This window comes from Pseudophryne corroboree, chromosome 3 (assembly GCF_028390025.1).
Source record: "Pseudophryne corroboree isolate aPseCor3 chromosome 3, aPseCor3.hap2, whole genome shotgun sequence".
Classification (NCBI taxonomy): Eukaryota; Metazoa; Chordata; class Amphibia; order Anura; family Myobatrachidae; genus Pseudophryne; species Pseudophryne corroboree.
In genome coordinates, this window is record NC_086446.1 from 5,304,249 (window position 1) to 5,328,539 (window position 24,291).

The 24,291-nt window shown below is 47.6% G+C and overlaps 1 protein-coding gene across 1 annotated transcript in view; it reads right to left on the reverse strand.

The window, feature by feature from the left end:
- Positions 1-238: 238 nt before the first annotated feature.
- LOC135054500 (zinc finger protein 271-like) overlaps positions 239-24,291 on the reverse strand; it is a 67,937-nt gene continuing 43,884 nt past the window's right edge. Inside the window, exon 7 of the mRNA XM_063957619.1 lies at positions 239-2,084. Within this exon, the coding sequence (XP_063813689.1) occupies positions 313-2,084 (1,772 nt within the window). The 3' untranslated portion in view covers positions 239-312. The remainder of the gene's footprint in view (positions 2,085-24,291) is intronic.

A 24,291-nucleotide genomic window follows, 5' to 3' on the forward strand; every position in this document is an offset into this window, starting at 1 on the left:
TGTTAAAATGACATTAAACAGAGCTGCAGTCCTTGAAGTCTTCTTAAAAAAAGCTTTTCAGTGCTGCCTAGCGCAGCCCCACCTGTTAGTCGACCTGCACAGCAGGCACCAATTTACAAACTGAGCTCCAGAGTCCGGAGGCAGGGTTATAGAGGAGGCAGTGCAGTGCATCCTGGGAACAGTCAAAGCTTTAGCCTGTTGGTACCTTGGATCAACTTCCAACTCTACACCCCCGATGTATTTCCTGTGGAATCCCAGTGTACCCCACTTCAGAAAGATAAAATAACATATAGGCTTAAAACAATTAGAAATTTAACAAAAATAAAATAATTTTTTTAAAATCAATAATCTGTGTGGTGTCCAAGAGCATGGAAATGGTTTCTCACCTGTGTGACTTTTCTTATGTGTAACAAGATGTGATTTATATTTAAAACATTTCTCACACTCAGAGCATGGAAATGGCTTCTCATCTGTGTGACTTTTCTGATGTGTAACAAGATGTGATTTATATTTAAAACATTTCCCACACTCAGAGCATGGAAATGGCTTTTCATCTGTGTGACTTTTCTGATGTGTAACAAGATGTGATTTATCTTTAAAACATTTCTCACACTCAGAGCATGGAAATGGCTTCTCACCTGTGTGACATTTCTGATGTGTAACAAGTTGTGATTTATATTTAAAACATTTCTCACACTCAGAGCATGGAAATGGCTTCTCACCTGTGTGCCTTCTCTGATGTCTAACAAGAAGTGATTTATTTGTAAAACATTTCCCACACTCAGAACATGGAAACGGTTTCTCACCTGTGTGACTTCTCTGATGTGATGCAAGATCTGATTTAACTCTAAAATATTTCCCGCACTGAGAACATGGAAACGGTTTCTCACCTGTGTGACTTCTCTGATGACTAACAAGATGCGATTTATCTGTAAAACATTTCCCACACTCAGAACATGGAAACGGTTTCTCACCTGTGTGACTTCTCTGATGTCTAACAAGATGCGATTTAATTGTAAAACATTTCCCACACTCAGAACATGGAAACGGTTTCTCACCTGTGTGACTTCTCTGATGTCTAACAAGATGCGATTTATTTGTAAAACATTTCCCACACACAGAACATGGAAATGGACTCTCACCTGTATGACTTCTCTGATGTATAATAAGATCTGATTTCTCTCTAAAACATTTCCCACACTCAGAACATGGAAATGGTTTCTCACCTGTGTGACTTCTCTGATGTTTAATAAGATTTGATTTCTCTCTAAAACATTTCCCACACTCAGAACATGGAAATGGTTTCTCACCTGTGTGACTTCTCTGATGTGTAACAAGAATTGATTTCTGTCTAAAACATTTCCCACACTCAGAACATGGAAATGGCTTCTCACCTGTGTGACTTCTCTGATGTGATGAAAGATCTGATTTCTCTCTAAAATATTTCCCACACTCAGAACATGGAAATGGTTTTTCACCTGTGTGACTTCTCTGATGTCTAACAAGATGCGATTTATCTCTAAAGCATTTCCCACATTCAGAACATGGAAATGGCTTCTCATCTGTGTGAGTTTTCTGATGTGTAATAAGTATTGATTTCTGTCTAAAACATTTCCCACACTCAGAACATGGAAATGGCGTCTCACCTGTGTGAATACTCTGATGTCTAATAAGATGTCCTTTATATGCAAAACATCTCCCACACTCAGAACATGAAAATGGTTTTTCACCTGTGTGAATTCTCTGATGTCTAAAAAGAGTCTGTTTTCGTTTAAAGCATTTCCCACACTCGGAACATGAAAACTGCCTCTCACCTGCCTTAGCTGGGGGATGGCTAATACGCTTTGTGATCTGTGTAAAATATTTGGTATCTATAGAAGAAGGCAACGTCTTATCTATTCTAAGAGCTGCAATAGATATACCAATATCTGAGTTATCAAGAGCACATTCTCCATGAGAAGTGGGACCAGATGGAGTAATAGAGTTTTCTCCATGAACATTTTGTGTGAGGTTATCTTTGATTTCACCATCTGAAGAGAAATGGAGATGTTCTTCTGAGATATTCCTGCTGAGGTGTCCAACTGCTGAGTATAGAAAAACAATATATAGGAGCATTAACATTTAGCTGTAATAAGATTCATTTTATGATATAGATGATGATGATGAAAGGTCCCAAAATTGCCATCTAAGGGGTATACTCAAGATGTTTCATGGTACCATTTGTAACTCACGGAGAAGTGTTTAGATGATGTCTGATTGGGAAGGCATGGCAGAGTTTGGGAACAGTACAGGAGAAAAGCTGAAGGTGGAAGCAGTGATCTGGTAGGAGAGGCCACAGTCACTGGTAGAATGAAGAGGACAGGAGGGAACGTGTAAAGATTAGACTGGAGATGTAGGGAAGAGAATAGTGGTTGAAGGCTTTGCAGGGGAGTGAGATAAGTGTGATATATATTATGTATATGACGGAGACAGTGGGGCAAAGGAAGACAGCAGAAGTATATTGTGAGAGAGGAAAATGAGACAGGCAGTGGTGATGAGGATACATTGAAGAATGGCAAGGTGGGAGCTCAGTAGGCTATGGTGGATGACTAGGTTACAGTAATCTTGGTGAGAGATAATGGATTTAATAACCGTTTCAGTGGCTTCCAGAGTGTGAAAGGGCCAGATGCTGGGGATATCATGGAGATACATGTGTCAGGATTGGGAGAGTAAAGAATGACACCCAGACAACGGATATGGAAGATACAGGAGAGATGTTGTCAACACAATTTGAGACTAGTAGTTGAAAGAAGGGGAGAAGGGGGTGACTTTAGTTTTGGAAATGAGCACAGTGTTATCCAGGAGAAGGTGGGTGACAGAGAAGAGTATACTAGAAAGGCAAAAACACAGATTTAGTTTCCCTAGGTCTTCAAGGCCTGAACGGATATATATATATATATATACACATATACATACACACACACACTGCTCAAAAAAATAAAGGGAACACTTAAACAACACAATGTAACTCCAAGTCAATCACACTTCTGTGAAATCAATCTGTCCACTTAGGAAGCAACACTGATTGACAATCAATTTCACATGCTGTTGTGCAAATGGAATAGACAACAGGTGGAAATTATAGGCAATTAGCAAGACACCCGCAATACAGGAGTTGTTCTGCAGGTGGTGACCACAGACCACTTCTCAGCTCCTATGCTTTCTGGCTGATGTTTTGGTCACTTTTGAAAGCTGGCGGTGCTTTCACTCTAGTGTTAGCATGAGATGGAGTCTACAACCGACACAAGTGGCTCAGGTAGTGCAGCTCATCCAGGATGGCACATCAATGCGAGCTGTGGCAAGAAGGTTTGCTGTGTATGTCAGCGTAGTGTCCAGAGCATGGAGGCACTACCAGGAGACAGACCAGTACATCAGGAGACGTGGAGGAGGCCGTAGGAGGGCAACAACCCAGCAGCAGGACCGCTACCTCCGCCTTTGTGCAAGGAGGAACAGGAGGAGCACTGTCAGAGCCCTGCAAAATGACCTCCAGCAAGCCACAAATGTGCATGTGTCTACTCAAACGATCAGAAACAGACTCCATGAGGGTAGTATGAGGGCCCGACGTCCACAGGTGGGGGTTGGGCTTACAACCCAACACCGTGCAGGACGTTTGGCATTTGCCAGAGAACACCAAGATTCGCAAATTCGCCACTGGCGCCCTTTGCTCTTCACAGGTTATCACTGAGCACATGTGACCGACGTGACAGAGTCTGGAGACGCCAAGGAGAACGTTCTGCTGCCTGCAACATCCTCCAGCATGAGCGGTTTGGCAGTGGGTCAGTAATGGTGTGGGGTGGGATTTCTTTGGGGGGCCGCACAGCCCTCCATGTGCTCGCCAGAGGTAGCTTGACTGTCATTAGGTACCGAGATGAGATCCTCAGACCCCTTCTGAGACCATATGTTGGTGCGGTTGGTCCTGGGTTCCTCCTAATGTAAGACAATGCTAGACCTCATGTGGCTGGAGTGTGTCAGCAGTTCCTGCAAGACGAAGGCATTGATGCTATGGACTGGCCCGCCCGTTCCCCAGACCTGAATCCAATTGAGCACATCTGGGACATCATGTATCGCTCCATCCACCAATGCCATGTTGCACCACAGACTGTCCAGGAGTTGGTGGATGCTTTAGTCCAGGTCTGGGAGGAGATCCCTCAGGAAACCATCCGCCACCTCATCAGGAGCATGTCCAGGCGTTGTAGGGAGGTCATAGAGGCACGTGGAGGCTACACACACTACTGAGCCTCATTTTGACTTGTTTTAAGGACATTACATCAAAGTTGGATCAGCCTGTAGTATGTTTTTCCACTTTAATTTTGAGTGTGACTCCAAATCCAGACCTCCATGGGTTAATAAATTTGATTTCTATTGATCATTTTTGTGTGATTTTGTTGTCAGCACATTCAACTATGCAAAGAACAAAGTATTTAATAAGAATATTTCATTCATTCAGATCTAGGATGTGTTATTTTAGTGTTCCCTTTATTTTTTTGAGCAGTGTATATACATATATATACACACACACACACACACACACACACACACACACACACACACACACAGAGTCAAGTGCAGAATAATTAGCATACTTAATATGCAATCAGTATATATAAAAATAAACCCATGCAATGAGTGACATTCTAGGCGTAACAGACTGGCAAGCTGCATAGCTTTTACTTACTCATTGCCTTTTGGAACCAAAATTAGGATTTTAATTACCTACCGGTAAATCCTTTTCTCGTAGTCCGTAGAGGATACTAGAGATCCATTTAGTACCATGGGGTATAGATGGGTCCACTAGGAGTTTGATAGTGTGGGCTGGCTCCTCCCTCCATGCCCCTCCCACCAGACTCAGTCTAGGAAACTGTGCCCGAGGAGATGGACATACTGTGAGAGAAGGATAGCTAAGGATAGTGGTGAGATTCCAAACCAGCACACACAAGAGGAAAGCCATGCTAACCAAACTTGAAACAGGAACAGCAACAGCTGAACCAACAATACTTAACCAAGTAACAGTGCAGGAAGAACGAAGCACCGGGCGGGCGCCCAGTATCCCCTACGGACTACGAGAAAAGGATTTACCGGTAGGTAATTAAAATCCTATTTTATCTTACGTCCTAGAGGATACTGGGGTCCATTTAGTACCATGGGGATGTACCAAAGCTCCCAGTATGCGAGGGAGAGTGCGGAGGTTCCTGCAGAACTGATTGACCAAACTGAAGGTCCTCAGAGGCCAAAGTATCGAACTTGTAGATCTTAGCAAACGTGTTCGAACCTGACCAAGTAGCTGCTCGGTAAAGCTGAGACACCCCAGGCAGCCGCCCAGAAAGAACCCACCAACCTAGTAGAGTGGGCCTGTACAGATTTTGGACACAGCAAACTTGCCGTGGAATAATCATGATAGTAAGTCTGATCCAGCGTGCAATTGTCTGCTTTGAAGCAGGACACCCAATCTTGGGGGTAATTCCAAGTTGATCGCAGCAGGATTTTAGTTAGCAATTGAGCAAAACCATGTGCACTGCAGGGGAGGCAGATATAACATGTGCAGAGAGAGTTAGATTTGGGTGGGCTATTTTGTTTCTGTGCAGTGTAAATACTGGCTGCTTTATTTTTACACTGCAATTTAGATTGCAGATTGAACTCACCCCACCCAAATCTAACTCTCTCTGCAAATGTTATATCTGCCTCCCCTGCAGTGCACATGGTTTTGCCCAATTGCTAACTAAAATCCTGCTGCGATCAACTTGGAATTACCCCCCTTATTGGGATCATAAAGGACAAACAGTCCATCTTTCTGTGACGAGCTGTTCTTTTCACATACACCTTCAAAGCCCTCACAACATCCAAAGACTTTGAAGTAGCAGAGGTGTCGGTGACAACCTGAACCACAATAGGTTGGTTGATGTGAAAAGTGGACACCACTTTAGGAAGAAATTGCTGACGAGTTCTGAGTTCAGCTCTGTCCTCATGGAAAATTAAATAGGGACTTTTGCGAGACAAAGCCCCCAGCTCTGACACACGTCTTGCTGAAGCCAAGACTAACAGTGTGACGGTCTTCCACGTAACATATTTTACGTCCACCTCCAGTAACGGTACAAACCAGTCCGACTGGAGGAACTGCAGCACCACTCTGAGATTCCATGGTGCCGTGGGAGGCACAAAGGGAGGTTGGATGTGCAGGACACCTTTCAAGAACGTCTGGAGCTCAGGGAGAGAAGCCAATTGTTTCTGAAATAAAATGGACAAGGCCGAAATCTGAAACGTCCCAGGTGAAATTCCACCGCAGAATAATTTCTGTTCTCACACCAAGAGAGGTATTTCTTCCGAATACGGTTGTAATGTTTAGACGTTACCCCATTCTTGGTTTGGATCATAGTCGGGATAACCTTGTCAGGAATCCCTCTCCTGGCTAGAATCAGCCATTCAACTTCCATGCCATCAAACGTAGCCACGTTAAGTCCTGATAGACGAACGGGCCCTGTTGCAGAAGATTCTCGCGAAGAGGTAGAGGCCACGGATCTTCGAGGAGCATCTCCAGAAGGAAGGTCCACGTACCAGGCCCTTCTTAGCCAGTCCGGAGCAATGGAGTATTGCTTGAACCTTTTCCCTTTTTATTCGTTTTAGAATTCTTGGGATCAGAGGAAGTGGAGGAAACACTTACACCATCTGATAGACACATGGAGTTGTCAGGGCGTCTATCGCCACCATCTGTGGGTCTCTCGACCTGGAACAATACCACCTGAGCTTCTTGTTGAGACGAGAGGCCATCATGTCGATCTGTGGATATCCCCATCGACTTGTCAAGCACCTGAACACTTTCGGGTGAAGGCCCCACTCCCCCGGGTGCAGGTCGTGTCTGCTGAGGAAGTCTGCTTCCCAGTTGTATACTCTCGGAATGAAGACCGCTGACAACGCCACAGCGTTCCTTTCTGCACAGAGGAGAATTCTTGACACCTCTGATATTGCTGCTCTGCTTTTCGTTTCACCCTGTCGGTTTATGTACGTTACTGCCGTAAAAATTGTCCGACTGGACCTGAATTGCCCGATCTTGAAGATGATGTGAGGCCTGCAGGAGGGCGTTGTATTTGGCCCTGAGTTCCAGAATGTTGATTGGAAGGATGACTTCCTGACTTGACCATCTTCCCTGAAATTGCACCCCCTGAGTGTCTGCTCCTCAACCTCTGAGGCTTGCATCTGTGGTTAACAGAATCCAGTTCTGAACTCCAAACCTCCATCCTGTGACGAGGTGAGAAGACTGTAGCCACCACAGAAGGGAGATCCTGGCCTTTGGCGAGAGACAAATCATCTGGTGCATGTGAAGCTGCGATCCGGACCATTTGTCCAACAGATCCAGCCGGAAGGGTCTTGCGTGAAACCTTCTGTATTGTAGTGCCTCGCAAGAGGCCACCATTTTCCCCAGAAGGCAAATGCACAGATGCACCGACACCCGGGTTGGCTTCAGGACATCCCAAACCATCGACTGGATCACCAATGCCTTTTCCAACGGAAGGAACACCTTTTGTGACTCTGTGTCCAGTATCATTCCCAGGAATGGGAGGCTCTGTGTTGGCTCTAGGTGAGATTTCGGAAAGGTTCAGAATCCACCCCTGATGCTGGAGGAGTTTGGTTGAGAGAGCAATGCTGTCCAGCTTTTCTCTCTTTATCAAGAGATCGTCCAGGTACAGAATTATGTTCACTCCCTGTTTGCGGAGTAGAAACATCATCTCTGCCATCACCTTGGTGAACACCCTCGGTGCCGTGGAGAGACCAAATGGCACGGCCTGGAACTGGTAGTGACAGTCCTGCAGTGCAAACTGGAGATAAGCCTGATGAGGGGGCCAGATTGGAATATGAAGGTACGTATCCTTGATATCCAGAGACACTAGGAATTCCCCCTCCTCCAGACCTGAGATCACTGCTCTCAGAGACTCCATCTTGAATTTGAACAGTCGTAAGTACGGGTTCAAAGACTTGAGGTTCAGAATTGGTCTTACTGAACCGTCCGGCTTCGGTACTACAAACAAGTTGGAATAGTACCCCTTGTTTATTAGATGAGGTGGAACTGGAACAATGACCTGAGTCTGTACCAGTTTTTGGATGGCATGCTGTCAAGTTATACTTGCCTCTTGTGAAATTGGCAAGCCTGATTTGAAAAATCTGTGTGGTGGGCGCTTTTGGAACTCCAGTCTGTAGCCCTGGGAAATAAGATCTATGACCCAGGAATCCTGGCACAAATTTGAGCAGATCTGACTGAATAATTGTAGTCGGGCTTCCACCTGACAGCCGTCCAGGCAGTGCGGTCCACCATCATGCTGAAGTCTTTGAGGAAGCAGTGCCTGAGCTCTGTCCCTGAGCAGCTGCTGTTACTGGTATACGTGGTTTACCTCTTGCACCTCTGGATTTGCCCTTGAACTTGGCCATCCGAAAGGACTGTAACTTAGAAGCTGAATAAGTCTTTTTGGTTGGGGGGACTGCGGAAGGAAGATACGTAGACTTACCCACAGTAGCTGTGGAGATCCATTTGTCTAATTCATCTCCAAACAAGGCCTCTCCTGTGGACAGCAGGCCTTCCACGCCTTTCCTGGAATCCACGTCAGCAGTCCACTGGTGTAGCCACAAGCCCCTGCGTGCCGACACTGTCATAACGGTGGTGCGTGTGTTAAGCACGCCTATTTCCTTTATGGCTTCCACCATAAAGTTCACAGAGTCCTGTATATGCTCAATTTTACGATCAGCCGTGTCTTTCAGGAAGGCTGCACCAGGAACAGGTAATACAATTTTATGTGACAGCCTAGAGATTGATGCGTCCACTATGGGCGGATTTTCCCATTTTTTCCTATCCTCCAGAGGAAAAGGAAAAGATGAGAGCAACCTTTTAGGGATCTGAAACTTCTTATCAGGATTAACCCACGGTTCTTCAAACAGGGTATTCAATTCCTTTGACACAGGAAAAGTAACTGAGGACTTCTTCTTTACATTAAAATAAGATTCCTCACACTCCTCTGACACCTTATCAGGAATATGCAGAACATCTCTGATAGCCTCTATAAGAGCCTCTATTCCCTGTGACAGAGCTGCATCCCCACCTCTGGGTTCACCTCACCCTCCTCCATGTCTGACCTGTCAGAGTCAGACTGCAGGATATGGGCCAGAGATCGCTTTTGCAGACAAATGGAAGGAGATTGAGACGCTGTTTTGGGGGCTGAGTCTCTGTTCATAAACTCATCCACAGTCTATTTTAATTATTGCGTCTCTCTCATTGCGGGACAATTTTGTAGAAAGAGTGGAGATCATTCCTTTAAGAGAATTAACCCACTGCGGTTCAGCCCCGCTAGCCTGTGAACCCTGAGTACCCAGTAGTGAGCCCCCTGGTGAAGAGGAAAACTCTGCTGTACAAGAAACACACTCTTTGCCTGACATAATGTAAATGTGACGGCGCGCGCGCACACACACACACACACACACACACACACACACACACACACACACACAGAAAAAGGTTAAGCACAAGTAACCCACAAAGTGCTCTTCAGGGAGACACAGAGTTGTTTGGAGCCAGCTCCCACCGCACCCTTACCGCTAATGCCAAGCTTAGCCGGGTCGCAGACTAAGTACCCTGATAGGGGACATGGGGGCAGATGTATTAACCTGGAGAAGGCATAAGGAAGTGATAAACCAGTGATAAGTTCAAGGTGATAAACGCACCAGCCAGTCAGCTCCTAACTGTCAATATGCATATTGGAGATGATTGGCTGGTGCGTTTATCACCTTGCACTTATCACTGGTTTATCACTTCCATATGCCTTCTCCAGGTTAATACATCTGCCCCTTAGTACACTAATAGTCGCTGCCCCCTGCTATGACCCCCTGGTACTGCTGAGGTAATCTGGAGTCACTCCGGAGGAGCTGTGCGTCCCTGTCAGTTAGCGTCTGTGTCCACTGCAGAGGGAAAATGGTGCTGGTGAGCTGCTGGGTCCTCTCACTGGCTGAGGTAATTTTTGTGCTTAAAATGGAGCAGAACCGTGTTAAGGCTGTGTTTGCCAGTGTGAGTACTGTATACGGTGTACACAGACACAGTTGTGTATTGTATCTGGAGACGCATTCCGCCCCGTCTAAAAGCCGTGCGTCTCTGTACACTCGTGCCGCCATAATAGCCGGCGCCCGCTAACCGGGATGCCGACTCAGTACTCACCACTTCATTCTTCTGGCTCTGTTAGGGGTGGCGGCATGCAGCAGGAATGTACGCTCGCCGTGGTGGGGCTTGCAAATAGTTCCCTCAGGAGCTCAGTGTCCTGTCAGCGGGGAACGGGACCATTAACCCTTCAAAAGGTTGGGCTGTTCCCCCCTCCCCCCATAAGTACCACGAAGCAGGCAGGCTGGTGCCAATCAGCCCTGCCTGAAAATTGCAAACATAGAAAATAAATGCAGAAAACTGCAGGAGCTCCCCTAGCTGTGACCGGCTCCTCTGGTCACATTTTCTAAACTGAGTCCGGTGGGAGGGGCATGAAGGGAGGAGCCAGACCACACTATCAAATTCTTAAAGTGCCCTTGGCTTCTAGTGGACCTGTCTACACCCCATGGTACTAAATGGACCCCAGTATCCTCTAGGACGTAAGAGAAATATAGTTTCAAAATATTTTGGCCCCCTCATTATTTATATATGGTGACATCTCCCCTGGAATGCTTAGTAAGGTTGGAGGACACTCGGTGAAGTACCTTGGACCACTCCTCCATGCAAAACATTTCCAGGACCTTGATAGTCCTGGGTCACCGCTTGTGGACTGCCCTATTTCGTGCATAGCAAAGGTTATCAATCGAGTTCAAATCTGGATACGGACAGGGTCATTGAAACACTTTTATTTTGTGCTCCCACAACCATTTCAGATGGATTTTGAGGTGAGTTTGAGGTCCAGCAATAACCATGTTCAAATTTTAGCCTAAAATCTCTAGCTACAGAGTAGGATTCATTATAGCACTGATTGCCACAAGGGCCACTAGCAGCAAAACAGCCCCAAAGCATCAATGATCCGCCACCATATCTGACATTCGGGTATTCTTTTAAGTCCATTTCTATTTCCAAATGTGACAATGGTGAGCATGGCCAAAAAGTGAAGTTTCTGTCTCATTTTGAGGATCCCGGGTCTTACTTTAGGCACCGGGTCCCAGGGTCTCCCTGTTCGGGTCATGGCTGTGCTGAGGCGGCGAGTGACCAGTTCCCACTCGTGAGAGGTTATAGTGTGTCTGGCAGAGTCAGCTGGTGTGAGCACTGAAGCTCAGGAATCGGGGAGTCAGCAGGGAAAGGGAGCGCTTCTTTGTGTGTCTGCAGTTCTGGGAGCTGCCATGTTGGAGACCAATGCATGCAGTGTATACAATTGCTGTGCTCTCTGTGGTTTCTCACCCAATCCCAGTCTGCTTCCCCTTTTAAAAGGAATTGGGTTTGAATCAAACGCTGCCAGTGCTTTATGTTGCTCTTCTTAGGCGGTGCTCCTGCAAATGTCCTTGTTGCTTGGTGCTCTGAGTCCGTGGAAATATCCTGCTACGCTCTCCAGCATAATACTCCGCTATCCTCTGTGCTCTGGTTCTGAGTTCGGTACCGGCACCGCCTCCTGCGGCTGCCATCTCGCCAGGTGAAAGAGTTCACAGTCCAAGTCTTTCAGTAACGTTCTCAGTTAATGTCTACCTAACATAGGCCCTCATTCCGAGTTGATCGCTCGGTATTTTTCATCGCATCGCAATGAAAATCCGCTTAGTACGCATGCGCAATATTCGCACTGCGACTGCGCCAAGTAATTTAACAATGAAGATAGTATTTTTACTCACGGCTTTTTCTCTAACGTCCTAGTGGATGCTGGGGACTCCGTCAGGACCATGGGGATTAGCGGCTCCGCAGGAGACAGGGCACAAAAGCAAGCTTTTAGGATCACATGGTGTGTACTGGCTCCTCCCCCTATGACCCTCCTCCAAGCCTCAGTTAGGTTTTTGTGCCCGTCCGAGCAGGGTGCAATCTAGGTGGCTCTCTTAAAGAGTTGCTTAGAAAAAGTTTTTAGGTTCTTTATTTTCAGTGAGTCCTGCTGGCAACAGGCTCACTGCATCTAGGGACTTAGGGGAGAAGAAGTGAACTCACCTGCGTGCAGGATGGATTGGCTTCTTAGGCTACTGGACACCATTAGCTCCAGAGGGAGTCGGAACACAGGTCTCGCCCTGGGGTTCGTCCCGGAGCCGCGCCGCCGACCCCCCTTGCAGATGCTGAAGATTGAAGAGGTCCGGAACCAGGCGGCAGAAGACTTTCAGTCTTCATCAGGTAGCGCACAGCACTGCAGCTGTGCGCCATTGTTGTCAGCACACTTCACACAGCGGTCACGGAGGGTGCAGGGCGCGGGGGGGGGCGCCCTGGGCAGCAATGTATAATACCTGTATGGCGAAAAATACATCACATATAGCCCTTGAGGCTATATGGATGTATTTAACCCCTGCCAGATATCACAAACTCCGGAGAAGAAGCCCGCCGAAAAGGGGGCGGGGCCTATTCTCCTCAGCACACAGCGCCATTTTCCCTCACAGAAATGCTGGTGGGAAGGCTCCCATGCTCTCCCCTGCACTGCACTACAGAAACAGGGTTAAAACAGAGAGGGGGGGCACTGATTTGGCGATATGAATATATATTAAATGCTATAAGGGAGGAACACTTATATAAAGGTTGTCCCTGTATAATTATAGCATTTTGGTGTGTGCTGGCAAACTCTCCCTCTGTCTCCCCAAAGGGCTAGTGGGTCCTGTCCTCTATCAGAGCATTCCCTATGTGTGTGCTGTATGTCGGTACGTGTGTGTCGACATGTATGAGGAAAATGTTGGTGAGGAGGCGGAGCAAATTGCCTGTAATGGTGATGTCACTCTCTAGGGAGTCGACACCGGAATGGATGGCTTATTTATGGAATTACGTGATAATGTCAACACGCTGCAAGCCGGTTGACGACATGAGACGGCCGGCGATCAAATTAGTACCTGTCCAGGCGTCTCAAACACCGTCAGGGGCTGTAAAACGCCCATTTACCTCAGTCGGTCGACACAGACCCAGACACGGACACTGATTTCAGTGTCGACGGTGAAGAAACAAACGTATTTTCCTTTAGGGCCACACGTTAAGGGCAATGAAGGAGGTGTTACATATTTCTGATACTACAAGTACCACAAAAAAGGGTATTATGTGGGATGTGAAAAAACTACCTGTAGTTTTTCCTGAATCAGATAAATTAAATGAAGTGTGTGATGATGCGTGGGTTTCCCCCGATAGAAAATTATTGGCGGTATACCCTTTCCCGCTATAAGTTAGGGCGCGTTGGGAAACACCCCTTAGAGTGGATAAGGCGCTCACATGCTTATCAGAACAAGTGGCGGTACCTTCTACAGATAGGGCCGTACTTAAGGAGCCAGCTGATAGGAGGCTGGAAAATATCCTAAAAAGTATACACACACATGCTGGTGTTATACTGCGACCAGCGATCGCCTCAGCCTGGATGTGCAGAGCTGAGGTGGCTTGGTCGGATTCCCTGACTAAAAATATTGATACCCTTGACAGGGACAGTATTTTATTGTCTATAGAGCATTTAAAGGATGCATTTCTATATATGCGAGATGCGCAGAGGGATATTTGCACTCTGGCATCAAGAGTAAATGCGATGTCCATATCTGCAAGAAGATGTTTATGGACACGACAGTGGTCAGGTGATGCAGATTCCAAACGGCACAAAGATGTATTGCTGTATAAAGGGGAGGAGTTATTTGGGGTCGGTCCATGGGACCTGGTGGCCACGGCAACTGCTGGAAAATCCACCGTTTTTTACCCTAAGTCACATCTCTGCAGAAAAAGACACCGTCTTTTCAGCCTCAGTCCTTTCGTCCCTATAAGAGTCATATCTGCCCAGGGATAGAGGAAAGGGAAGAAGACTGCAGCAGGCAGCCCATTCCCAGGAACAGAAGCGCTCCAACGCTTCTACCAAGTTCTCAGCATGACGCTGGGACCGTACAGGACCCCTGGATCCTACAAGTAGTATCCAAGGGGTACAGATTGGAATGTCGAGACGTTTCCCCCTCGCAGGTTCCTGTAGTCTGCTGTACCAATGTCTCCCTCCGACAGGGAGGCAGTATTGAAAACAATTCACAAGCTGTATTCCCAGCAGGTGATAATAAAATTACCCCTCCTACAACAAGGAAAGGGGTATTATTCCACACTATATGGTGGTACTGAAGCCAGAAGGCTAGGTGAGACCTATTCTAAATCTGAAATATTTGAACACTTACAAAGGTTCAAATCCAGATGGAGTCACTCAGAGCAGTGATAGCGAACCGGGAGTCCGGGGACATCAGGGATGCTTACCTCCATGTCCCAAAAATTTGCCTCTCTCACCGAGGGTACCTCAGGTTCGTGGTACTGAACTGTCACTATCAGTTTCAGACGATGCCGTTGGATTGTCCAAGGCACCCCGGGTCCTTACCAAGGTAATGACCGAAATGAGGATTCGTCTTCAAAGAAAATGGACGACCTCCTGATAAGAACAAGGTCCAGAGAACAGTTGGAGGTCGGAGTAGCACTATCTCAAGTAGTTCTACGACAACACGGGTGGATTCTAAATATTCCAAAACTGCAGTTGTTCCGACGACACGTCTGCTGGTCCTAGGGATGATTCTGGACACAGTCCAGAAAAAGGTGTTTCTCCCAGAGGAGAAAGCCAGGGAGTTATCCGAGCTAATCGGGATCCTCCTAAAACCAGAAAAAGTGTCAGTGCATCATTGCACAAGAGTCCTGGTAAAAATGGTGGCTTATTACGAAGCGATTCCATTCGGCAGATTTCACGCAGGAACTCTTCAGTGGCATCTGCTGGACAAATGGTCCGGATCGCATCTTCAGATGCATCAGCGGATAACCCTATATCCAAGGACAAGGGTGTCTCTCCTGTGGTGATTACAGAGTGCTCATCTTCTAGAGGGCCGCAGATTCGGCATTCAGGATTGGATGCTGGTGACCACGGAGGCCAGCCTGAGAGGCTGGGGAGCAGTCACACAGGGAAAAAATTTCCAGGGAGTGTGATCAAGTCTGGAGAATTCTCTCCACATAAATATACTAAGAGCAAATTTATAATGCTCTAAACTTAGCAAGACCTCTGCTTCAAGGTCAGCCGGTATTGATCCAGCGGGATAACATCACGGCAGTCGCCCACGTAAACAGAAAGGGCGGCACAAGAAGCAGGAGGGCAGTGGCAAAACTGCAAGGATTCTTCGCTAGGCGGAAAATCATGTGATAGCACTGTCAGCAGTGTTCATTCCGGGAGTGGACGACTGGGAAGCAGACTTCCTCAGCAGGCACGACCTCCACCCGGGAGAGTGGGAACTTCATAGGGAAGTTTTCCGCATGATTGTGAACCGTTGGGAAAGACCAAAGGTGGACATGATGGCGTCCCGCCCGAATAAAAAACGGGACAGGTATTGCGCCAGGTCACGAGACCTTCAGGCGATAGCTGTGGATGTCCTGGTAACACCGTGGGTGTAACAGTCGGTGTATGGGTTCCCTCCTCTGCTTCTCATAACAAAGGTATTGAGAATTATAAGACGTAGAGGAGTAAGAACTATACTCGTGGCTCCGGATTGGCCAAGAGGGACTTGGTACCCGGAACTTCAAGAGATGCTCACAGAGGACTAATGGCCTCGGGAGCTAAGAAGGGACTTGCTTCAGCAAGTACCATGTCTGTTCCAAGACTTACCGCGGCTGCGTTTGACGGCATGGCGGTTGAACGCCGGATCCTAAGGGAAAAGGTATTCCGGAAGAGGTCATACCTACCCTGGTCAAAGCCAGGAAGGAGGTAACCGCACAACGTTATCACCACATGTGGTGAAAATATGTTGCGTGGGTGAGGCCAGGAAGGCCCCACGAAGAAATTTCAACTAGGTCGATTTCTGCACTTCCTGAAAACAGGAGTGTCTATGAGCCTCAAATTGGGGTCCATTAAGGTTCAAGTTTCGGCCCTGTAGATTTTCTTCCAGAAAGAATTGGCTTCAGTTCCTGAAGTCCAGACATTTGTCAAGGGAGTATTGCATATACAGCCCCTTTTGTGCCTCCAGTGGCACCGTGGGATCTCAACGTAGTGTTGGGATTCCTCAAATCATATTGGTTTGAACCGTTCAAATCTGTGGATTTGAAATATCTCACATGGAAAGTGACCATGCTGTTGGCCCTGGCCTCGGCCAGGCGATTGTCAGAATTGGCGGCTTTGTCTTACAAAAGCCCATATTTGATTTTCCATTCGGACAGGGCAGAACTGCGGACTCGTCCCCAGTTTCTTCCTAAGGTGGTGTCAGCGTTTCACCTGAAACAACCTATTGTGGTGCCTGCGGCTACTAGGGACTTGGAGGACTCCAAGTTGCTAGACGTTGTCAGGGCCCTGATATATATATATATATATATATATATATATATATATATATATATATATATATATAATTCCAGGACGGCTGGAGTCAGAAAGTCTGACTTGCTGTTTATATTGTATGCACCTAAAAAAGCTGGGTGCTCCTGCTTCTAAGCAGACTATTGCTCGTTGGATTTGTAGTACAATTCAACTTGCACATTCTGTGGCAGGCCTGCCACAGCCAAAATCTGTAAATGCCCATTCCACAAGGAAGGTGGGCTCATCTTGGGCGGCTAATACAAAAAAACTATAACCAGGCGCTAATGTATCATTACCATATTTAGATATGTAATAATAATGAGGAAGCCCCCATAAGAGGAGCGAAACGCGTCAGAAGCAGATCTTTTTGGACCCATATACCAGCTATATTACACCCTTATAATAGATCTTCATTCAGCAGCATTTTCTGTGGAAGCAACGGAGAACGGGACATCACAACCGTGACTGAGGTGTCTGCATACGGCACTCGGAGACGTGGACTCATAGAGCCTGGAAGTCGGGTGGAATATCAGCACAGCAGGCGCTAGTGAAGCGCCGTTCCCGCAGCCCGAGTCCGTCTCACATGTCATTTGAACTTTCCCGTGTGACAACCACTGGTGCAAGCCGCATGTAAGGCTCCTGCGGGGAGCAGTTCTATTGCACAACATTGTCTTCTTTGCAAAGTGGTAACGTATTGAGGATATCCATTACAATACAACACATGAATTATGCTACCTATTTCATGGGTGTGAATCTAGCTGGTAACCTTTTTCATATGGACTGATTTTTTATTAATTTTACATATTTTTACATTTTTTCTGTGCACAGAAGTTTATCTAAGATCCACCTCCTTTAGTTAGGCAAGAGATTTGTTAATGTTTTTTCATATTTGACCGGTCTGAAGTGTATTTTATTCATATATTTATATGAAATACTATCAAATAAAATAAAAAATATATATAATATAATAAGTTATATATTTGTTTTTCATTGAACTCTGAGCCATATCATAACATTTATAGCGCAGGAGGGGATTCGTTTGTTCATCTTGGGCGGCTGCCCGAGGGGTCTCAGCTTTACAACTTTGCCGAGCAGCTACGTGGTCAGGGGGAAACACGTTTGTAAAATTCTACAAATTTGATACCCTGGCTGAGGAGGACCTGGAGTTCTCTCATTCGGTGCTGCAGAGTCATCCGCACTCTCCCGCCCGTTTGGGAGCTTTGGTATAATCCCCATGGTCCTGACGGAGTCCCCAGCATCCACTAGGACGTTAGAGAAAATAAGATTTTACTTACCGATAAATCTATTTCTCATAGTCCGTAGTGGATGCTGGGCGCCCATCCCAAGTGCGGATTGTCTGCATTACTTGTACATAATTGTTGTTACAAAAATCGGGTTATTATTGTTGTGAGCCATCTTTTCAGAGGCTCCTTCGTTGTTATCATACTGTTAACTGGGTTCAAATCACAGGTTGTACGGTGTGATTGGTGTGGCTGGTATGAGTCTTACCCGGGATTCAAGATCCTTCCTTATTGTGTACGCTCGTCCGGGCACAGTACCTAACTGAGGCTTGGAGGAGGGTCATAGGGGGAGGAGCCAGTACACACCATGTGATCCTAAAAGCTTGCTTTTGTGCCCTGTCTCCTGCGGAGCCGCTAATCCCCATGGTCCTGACGGAGTCCCCAGCATCCACTACGGACTATGAGAAATAGATTTATCGGTAAGTAAAATCTTATTTTCATCGCTCCGGCGATCGTAGTGTGATTGACAGGAAATGGGTGTTACTGGGCGGAAACACAGCGTTTTAGGGGCGTGTGGTTAAAAACGCTACCGTTTCCGGAAAAAACGCAGGAGTGGCTGGAGAAACGGGGGAGTGTCTGAGCGAACGCTGGGTGTGTTTGTGACGTCAAACCAGGAACGACAAGCACTGAACTGATCCCACAGGCAGAGTAAGTGTGGAGCTACTCTAAAACTGCTAAGTAGTTTGTGATCGCAATATTGCGAATACTTCGGTCGCATTTTTAAGAAGCTAAGATACACTCCCAGTAGGCGTAGGCTTAGCGTGTGTAACTCTGCTAAATTCGCCTTGCGACCGATCAACTCGGAATGAGGGCCATAGTTACTGAAGTCCCCAGTCTTCGTAGTCACAGTTACCTAGCGTCCAGTTGTCACAGGTAGTGATCTGTCCTTGGAGTTCATGGGAAGGAACTATATCCGGCCTCCACGCCTTCTGCCTTCAGTGGTCTCTGCCACTGCAGCTCAACTCCATTCATCGGATACCTCTTTACAGCCTGACCTGACGCTCATCTGATCATGGCTAGCTACAATAACATTTTGCAACGTTCAGGCTCTACATTCTGTTGCTTGCGGTAAGGAAAGGCTTCTTCCATGGAACTCTTCCATAAAGCTTCTGCGCATGGAGATGGCATCTGGCAGTGGATTGTGATCATTTATAACCCCAAAAATCAGCTAAACGGTGAAGCTCTGATACTGTGACCTTTGCTTCGTCCTTGCCTCTCCGCTATGGTCATGCATCCAATCCTGGGACATTCTCAACTATTTAATGCTGTTCTCAGTTTTGTTTTGTTTTTCGTTATCGCCTATAACCAATCCCCAATCTGCGCAGGTCCACAACCCTCTGTCTCTGGTTGCCTTCCTGAAATAGGTCAGACAGCATTCTGACAGCCAATCCGGTATGGTATCCATCCTACCGCCCCTGGGATGTTGCAATGCCTGCCATGCTTCTGAAGATGCCCATCACTGTGTTATGAGCCACGGCTGTGGCTCATTCCTGTTTTGCATTTTTGTTATGTATTTTATGTTATACTTCTGTTTATGTTCCCCGTGGGTGTCATGGGGTGCTCGGAGCTCACCCTTAAGGAGGGGATACTGTTATGAACCACAGGTAGTGGTTCATTCCTATATTATGTTTATAAAGTTATCTTGCATGCCAGGATTCCTGTTTCTCTGTTTTAGAATGCTCTTGTCTGCTGCCGCTGGTGAGTCTGCGTAATTGCAGCTTGTTCCCATGTGTTCAGCCTCACCTGGCTGCTAATTGCATCTGGTCAGTTGGACTCATGCAACAGGGCAGCTGCATGGGATTATTAATTAGGCCTCTCTGTTATATGCTGGCTGAGTGCAGTTCGCAGATGCTGGTGATATTTCTTGGTTTGCAGTCTGCTTGAAGTCTGAGCTGGTTCCTGTCAGTCCCTGTGTTGATTCCTGTGTCAGTCCCTGTGTCGATTCCTGTGTCTGATTCCGTGTCCTGCTGTGAGGCGTTCCTGCCCTGAGGTCCAGTGGTTTTGCCTGTCCCTGGTCAAGTCTTCTGGCTTCCTGGTGTCCACCGGTCTGTCGTTTGGGATTCTGCCTGTCCTCCAGTTCTGAGAGTCGGTGTCGGCAGCATTAGAAGTTCCTGTCCGTTTGCCAGTATTCGTACCGGTTCCGTGAGTAGCGGCCCTGCTGCGTCCGTTGGCCTAGGCCGCCATATTCCATTATTGTTTCTGTCCCTGGTGTTTTGCAGAGGGTTCTGCTTATGCTGTCACCGCCGGTACACAAAGGTATTGTGTCGGCGTGTGATCAGCATTTCCTTTGTTGTTCTTTTCCTTTGGCGGTTTCTCCGCACATACTTTAGGTTTTTAGTTAGCTTGTAGCCCCTGGCCTGTTGCTTAGTTAGAGGGCCTCTTGTTATCATCCTGTCTCGGATTTCCCTTTGTCACTCACTAAGACCGGGGGGCATCGGAGTTGGGCAGACATAATCCGCCCTTCAAACGCGGCTGCCAAGGGCTCAAGAAACCATAGTCTCGCAAGGGATTTCTGACAGCACGGGTGAGACAACAGAGTTAGGGCGCCAGGGGCTATTCCCTTTCCATTCCCCTTTCCCAGCGTTACGTCCTGGTGCTCTGGACTCACTTCATGAACATCTCCCTTGTTCTGAGCACCAGGAACCTAACACACTGCTGAAACGCATAAAACTTGGACCTGCCAGCATAGGCGTAACAATAGCCGATCCAGCCGGGTGTGTGCCCTGGTCATGGAGGTAGGCACGGCAGATGGGGGTGCCGCTGGCCAGGGCAGTGTGCTAGCAGGCAGAGTATCCACTACTGGACATCACGCCTGGTGTTCACCTATTCAATCAATATACCCTGGAATTCCTGTATGCACTTCTCCATTTCTGCTCTGGACCTGGGGCTGGTAGATGCTGCCGAGCCAATGGGAGCAGGATGGGGCGGGTATTCGTGCAGTCCTTGGAGCCAGCATTTCTCTGCCCTTGGTCTCTCTCTCCCTCTTCCTCAGGACCCTCTCTCTCTGCCCCTGGTCTCACCCTCTTCCTCAGGACCCTCTCTCTCTGCCCCTGGTCTCTCTCTTCCTCAGGACCCTCTCTCTCTGCCCCTGGTCTCCCTCTTCCTCAGGACCCTCTCTCTCTGCCCCTGGACTTTCTCTCTGCCTGCCCCTTGTTTATCTCAGTTACTCACCAAAAAGTGAAAACACGACCCTCCCCAGTCTACCATGCCAATTTTCTGGGATACTTTTTTATGGGGTGGCGCCATTCTTCACCCTGCCCTGGGCGCCCGCCACAGACCCTAGTTACACCTCGCCTTGCCATCTCTCCACCATTCTATTTTGACTACTGTAACACTGACGGTCTGCATGCTCAATGTAGCAGGTGAATTCACCTCACTGCAGGCACACTCTCCAGGATACCTAAAAGCCTTACCAAGATCACCAGCTACCATCTTTATCACACCATGGAATATCAGCAACCCCCATGTGCACACTGCAGCCTGAATACAGCTGGCATGAGTATAATAGGGGCTGATGACTCCTGATGTATGAGATACACCAGAGAGTGTGGGGAGGAGACTGGTCAGATCTATGGGCTGGTAACACACAGTGACATGATGTGAGGAGAGCAGGAGAATAATAGGGGCTGATGGCTCCTGATGTATGAGATACACCAGAGAGTGTGGGGAGGAGACTGGTCAGATCTCTGGGCTGGTAACACACAGTGACATGATGTGAGAGGAGAGCATGAGTATAATAGGGGCTGATGACTCCTGATGTATGAGATACACCGTGTGGGGAGGAGACTGGTCAGATCTCTGGGCTGGTAACACGCAGTGACATGATGTGATGGGAAGAGCAGGAGTATAATAGGGGCTGATTGGTCCTGATGTATGAGATACACCAGAGAGTGTGGGGAGGAGACTGGTCAGATCTCTGGGCTGGTAACACAGTGAAATGATGTGAGGGGGAGAGCAGGAGTATAAATAGGATTTTAATTACCTACCGGTAAATAATTTTCTCGTAGTCCGTAGAGGATGCTGGGGTCCACATTAGTACCATGGGGTATAGACGGGTCCACTAGGAGCTACTGGCACTTTAAGAGTTTAATAGTGTGGGCTGGCTCCTCCTTCCATGCCCCTCCTACCAGACTCAGTCTAGAAACTGTGCCCGAGGAGACAGACAACTTCGAGAGAAGCATATTACACAGTTAGCGGCGAGATTCACACCAGCTCACACTAACAAGGCAAACCAAGCTAACTAGCCTGAAAACTCAGCAACAGCTGAAACAGTACTGAACCCAGTAAAGAAACACAGTACTCAACTAAGAACAAAGCAGTACTGAACTAAGTAACCACTGCAGGATTAAGAAGCGCTGGGCGGGCGCCCAGCATCCTCTACGGACTACGAGAAAAGGATTCACCGGTAGGTAAATAAAATTCTATTTTCTCTTACGTCCTAGAGGATGCTGGGGTCCACATTAGTACCATGGGGATGTACCAAAGCTCCCAGAATGGGAGGGAGAGCGCGAAGGCTCCTGCAGAACTGATTGACCAAACTTAAGGTCCTCAAAAGCCAAAGTATCGAACTTGTAGAACTTAGCAAACATGTGCGACCCAGACCAAGTAGCCGCTCGGCAAAGCTGCAAAGCCGAGACACCCCAGGCAGCCGCCCAGGAAAAACCCACTTTACGAGCAGAGTGGGCCTTAACAGATTTTGGACCCGGCAATCCTGCCGTAGAATACGCATGCTGAATAGTGAACCTGATCCAGCGAGAAATCGTCTGCTTAGAAGCAGGACATCCAATTTTCTTGGGATCATAAAGGACAGAGAGTCCGATTTTCTTTGACGAGCAGTCCTCTTCACATAGATTTTCAACGCCCTCACAACATCCAAGGACTTTGATGCAATTGAGGGGTCAGTAGCTACTGGCACCACAATAGGTTAGTTCATATGAAAAGCCCTCACAACCTTTGGAAGGAACTGCTGATGCGTCCTGAGCTCAGCCCCATCTTCATGGAAGATTAAGTAGGGGTTTTTACAGGACAAAGCGCCCAATTCCGACACACGTCGAGCAGAAGCCAAGGCCAACAAAGTGACAGCCTTCCACGTAAGAAACTTGACCTCAGCCTCCTGTAAAGGCTCAAACCAATCCGATTGCAGTAAATGCTACACCACGTTAAGATCAAAGGGTGCCGTCGGCGCCACAAAGGGAGGCTGGATGTGCAAAACCCCTTTCAAAAAAGTCTGAACCTCAGGGAGGGCAGCCAATTGTTTCTGGAAGAAAATGGATAAAGCCGAAATCGGGACCTTTATGGATTCCAAACGCAGGCCCATATCCACACCTGCTTGCAGGAAAAGGAGAAACCCTCCAAGTTGAAACTCCCTCCTTGTCCAGTCTGGAGCAATGTGGATCGGCTCCTTTTACAAGCTTTAGAATCCTTGGGATGAGTGGAAGAGGAGGGAACATGTACACTGACTTGAACACCCACGGAGTTACCAGGGCGTCCACCACCACTGCTTGTGGGTCTCTCGACCTGGAACAGTACCTCCGAAGCTTCTTGTTGAGACGGGAGGCCATCGTGTCTATTTGAGGTACACCCCAAAGACTTATCACCTCTGCGAACACCTCCGGATGAAGGCCCCACTCTCCTGGATGGAGATTGTGTCTGCTGAGGAAATCCCCTTCTCAGTTGTCCACTCCCGGAATGAAGAATTATGACAGCGCCACTGCATGCCTTTCTGCCCAGTGGAGGATTCTTGTCACCTCTGACATCACCGCTCTGCTCTTCGTTCCACCCTGTTGGTTTATGTAGGCCACCGTCGTTACATTTTCCGACTGCACTTGAATGGCCTGATCCTACAGAAAGCGCGCTGCTTGTAAAAGACGGTTGTACATGGCTCTTAGTTCCAGGATGTTTATTGGAAGAAGAGATTCCTGACTTGACCACCTTCCTTGGAAGGTTTCCCCTTGGGTGACTGCGCCCCAACATCTGAGACTTGCATCCGTGGTTAGAAGGATCCAGTTCTGAACCCCAAACCTGCGGCCCTCCAGAAGGTGAGGCAGTTGCAGCCACCAGAGGAGTGAAATCCTTGCTTACGGCGACAGACGTATCCTCTGGTGTATGTGTAGGTGAGATCCCAACCACTTGTCCAGGAGATCCAGTTGGAATGACCGAGCATGAAATCTTCTGTACTGTAGAGTCTCGTAGGAGGCACTGATGAATCGATACCCAGGCAGGCTTCAAGGCATCCCAGACCATTGATTGTATCACCAACGCTTTCTCCACCGGCAGAAACACCCTCTGCACGTCCGTGTCAAGGATCATCCCCATTAAAGACAGACAATCTCCTTGTCGGCTCCAAATGTGACTTTGGAAGGTTTAGGATCCAACCATGTTCTCTGAGCAGATGAGTCGTGAGAGCAATGGACCGTAACGTCGTCTCCCTGGATGATGCCTTTATCAGCAGATTGTCCAGATATGGAATTATGTTCACTCCCCATCTGCGGAGGAGAACCATCATCTCTGTCATCACC